This window comes from Sapajus apella, unplaced genomic scaffold (genome assembly GCF_009761245.1).
Source record: "Sapajus apella isolate SASKATOON/1434 unplaced genomic scaffold, GSC_monkey_1.0 scaffold194, whole genome shotgun sequence".
Classification (NCBI taxonomy): Eukaryota; Metazoa; Chordata; class Mammalia; order Primates; family Cebidae; genus Sapajus; species Sapajus apella.
The window spans coordinates 387,402-391,118 of NW_022437134.1; the positions used below are offsets into that span (position 1 = coordinate 387,402).

Below are 3,717 nucleotides of genomic sequence, written 5' to 3' on the forward strand. Positions count from 1 at the left end.
AGAACAGGTTCCCCATCAGAACAGGTTCCCCATCAGAACAGGTCCCCATCAGAACAGGTCCCATCAGAACAGGTCCCCGTCGGAACAGGTCCCGTAAGAACAGGTTCCCATCAGAACAGTGTACCCCTCGTGGCTGAGTCATGTCAGAAAAGGGGACTACATTTATGCTACAATTAGAAATCAGATGTTTAGGTTAAAATTGTCAGAGTTTACTCTTTTGTCCCTTTAATTAAAAAAAAAAAATGACAAAGGCTGTCTATGTTAGAAATCTCTAGCAGGACACCCTGGTCCACTCTTTTGTATGTTTTAGAGCCACAGCCTCCCGGACAGAAACATCCAGGCAGCACGTTCCTCGGGAGGTTGCACCCCATTCCCCAGTGCACTCGTGGGGGCTTTTGGGGACCTCAGCAGGAGCATTCCCTGTGACCCCTGCAGGGCAATCAGAGTCATTCCCGACACTACTCAGACGTGGGGCTGGGCAGGGCCTTGCCAGAGGGTGGAGGAGCAGAATAGGCAGAGACCTGATGAGACCTAATGAGGCTGGGACCTGTCCCCTGCCAGCAGCCAGAGGGGACAGGAAGGGAGGCCGGCACCAGTGCTGCCACTGTGGTCCAGGCCCTAAGGGGCGGACCCCTGGGCTTCCCAGTGAAGGAAGTCTGCAGGTCTAGCAAAGCCGCCCCTGCCTCCCAGCCACGCATGCTGATCCTCGAGGTGCAGGGCCGCACCATGCTCACCGTGGCAGTCGGCGTAGTCGTGGTGCCCGGGGCCGTAGTGTTGGCAGAGGCGGCGCAGCAGCAGGCGGTAGTGCAGCAGCCGCTGGATGGGCTTCAGCAGGAACGTGTTGAGAGGCAAATAGCAGACCTTCTGCCGCTCGAACTCCTTGTACACCGCCTCCAACTTCTTACAGTGCTTTGTAGCTTTTTCCAGTTCTGTTAGGACCTCGTCATGTCTTTGGAAGTAGCTGGTAAACTCCTGTGGAGGCGCAAAAGTGGGGCCTTTAGGTGAGGAGATGTGGGAGGCCAGGCAGAGATGGGCCTGCTTTCCTGGGTGGCAGGTGTCAGCTGGAAATCCCCGCAGGGCAAACAGGGACTGGTGGCCCAGTGTGTGCCAGCAGGGGCTTGCTGGCCTCCACAGAATGCACCTCAACCCATATCGGATGCCATGTGACCTGTACCTAATTTCAGCCACAGTCCCTGCCACGTGCACCACGAACTGGCCCCATATCACATGCCCTGAGCGGACCAGGGCCGTCTCCCCATTGGACGGATGAAGAACTGAGGATGAGGGGGCTGCAGTGGCTGCTTGGGACACAGTGAGGGAGTGCTGGGCAGGGATTAAACAAAGCTCACGCAAGTCCTGCCCAGTCTTAGTGCTTGCTCCAGAAACTTCTCTCCAGAGTGGAGCTAAGTGGTTGTGCTGACACAGTTATTGGATAGAGGGAATAACCACACCTGACTTTGTGTTCGTTTGTTTTTGAGACTGAGTCTAGCTCTGTCACCCAGGCTGGAGTGCAGTGGCGGAATCTTAGCTCACTGCAACCTCTGCCTCCCAGGTTCAAGCGATTCTCCTGCCTCAGCACCACCTGGGACCACAGGCTTGTGTTACCATGCCTGGCTAGTTTTTAAAATGTTTTTGTAGAGATGGGGTCTCACCATGTTGCTCAGGCTAGTCTTGAACTCCTGAGCTTAAGCAATCTACCTGCCTCAGCCTCCCAAAATGCTGGGATTACAGGTGTGAGCCACTGTGCCTGGCCCACACCTGATGATTTTACAACACACGTAAAGTATACACGTGTGTGGATTCTGAGTTTACACAGACATATTAAACTAAACTATTCTCTAACTTGAAGGTTTTTTTTGTTTGTTTGGATACAAGATCTTACTCTGTCACCGAGGCTGGAGTGGAGTGGTGCGATCATAGCTCACTGCAGCCTCAGCCTCCCTGGTCTCAGGTGATCCTCCCACTTCAGCCTCCTGAGTACTTGGGACCCCACGTGCAGGCCACCACACTCAACTAATTTTTGTATCTTTTGTAGAGGTGGGGTTTTGCTATGTTGCTCAGGCTGGTCTCAAACTCCTGGGCTCAAGAGATCCACCTCAGCCTCCCAAGGTGCTGGGATTACAGGCGTGAGCTGCTGCTTTCAGCTAAGGGGTTTTACTTATTTATTTATTCATTAACAAAACAAAATGCTTTTATTTGGTCCACTGGAGCCTGAGTTGGAAACCACTGTGGGGCTGACAGTTGATAAAACAGTCTCTGTGTCACAGAGCTGGTCGTATTTATAGGGTTAAAAATATTCACAGTTCAGAGTACAGGGAAGCCAAAGAGGAGTGGGGAATGTTTCTCCAGGTGAAAAGCTCTGGAAGCCCCTGGGAGAGCAGGAGGGGGAGTGAGGGCAGAGCTGGCCTGCTGCCTGGGGGTGAAGGGCCATGATGGCCAGGTGGGGATGCAGGAAGCTGGGCTCAGTTGTCTATGCATCCACACTCCCTGGGCTTCTTGGGGGAGGTGGAAGTGGCCAAGCCCTGCTGATGCCCATGATGGGCTGGAGTCCCTCTCTGCAGCAGGGCCAGGCTGAGGGACAGAGGTGGCTGAGGAGTCGATGGTTCTCGGCCTGCCCAGCAGTGGTGAGCAGTGCTGAGGACCGGTGTCCACCCACAGCAGGCCTGGAGCCCACGTGCACCTGGTCATGGCTTTGATCCTGGTGGGTGCTCCAGGAGTTGTGGTGTTGCTGGGGCTTGTCTGGCCAAGGGCCCGTCTTTCCAAGACAGGCACAGCCCCAGGACTCGCCACTCCATGCAAGGGCTCCTGGGACCCCACTTGCACCATGAGGGACAGGGACCCGGGCTCTGGGGGAAAACTGACCTTATGGCCCATGAGGGGGTGGTCCCTGATCCCGCCCTGGGGTCTTGGCCTCTGACACCCAGATTTGGTTTTGAAGACAGAGCTCTTGGCTGCCTCCCAAGAGCTTTAAAGGATTTTAATATCATTTAAAAAATGATTTAATATCATTTTGTTTTAATGAACATTAAAGATGACCACAGTATGATAATCCAGATCAAACAGATTTGTGCATATTTCAATTGTAAATTAGTGCAACTGCCTTTGGGATAAGTAGAACTTTCTCATTAACAACCTGACTCAGGATCCATCAAGGCAGGAAAAGGGCACCTGGGCTGAATGGAATTCTTCAAAGGGGTTATCTGAGCAGAGAACAGCAAAACCTATGGTCCCTTGGGAGCTCTAGGTGTGAAGAGTGGCCAGAGTCTCGCAGGACTGGGTGGAAGGTGGGACAGGCGAGGGATGGAGGAGGGGGCGCTTGAGGTCACTGTGGCAAGTGGCTCAGCTTCGTGGTGTCCTGTGGGGCGCCACACCTTGGGTGGCCACATGCTGAACGCATGAGCAGCCTGAGAGGGAGGGAGAACTCTCCCAGGCACGTGAAGCAAGAGCGAGACCCCTGAACAGTCAATGCACGACCTGCGCTGCTGCCCGCATGTGAGCACCTGTACCGCTGCTCCTGTTGAGGGCAAATCTCACTTCCTGTGCTGCCCCTGCCCCTCCAAAAGTCTACTCCACTTCTGTGACCCCTGCCACGTGCCCTTCGTGGAGCTGGAATACCCGAAAGAAATACCTGAACTATGAGCCAACAGCCAAGGTGGAAACAAGTCCCAGAGCCCTGCCCTCCCACAGCAGTCTGGGGACTCTGCTCCGAGGAGGCCC

General features: G+C 54.3%; 1 protein-coding gene across 5 annotated transcripts in view; it reads right to left on the reverse strand.

Moving 5' to 3' along the window:
- The window catches only part of FARP2 (FERM, ARH/RhoGEF and pleckstrin domain protein 2), a 143,818-nt gene that overhangs the window by 21,691 nt on the left and 118,410 nt on the right, over nucleotides 1–3,717 (reverse strand). For all 5 annotated transcript variants that reach the window (XM_032269517.1, XM_032269516.1, XM_032269514.1 and 2 more), the window contains one exon: nucleotides 735–972. In XM_032269517.1, the coding sequence (XP_032125408.1) occupies nucleotides 735–972 (238 nt within the window). The remainder of the gene's footprint in view (nucleotides 1–734; nucleotides 973–3,717) is intronic.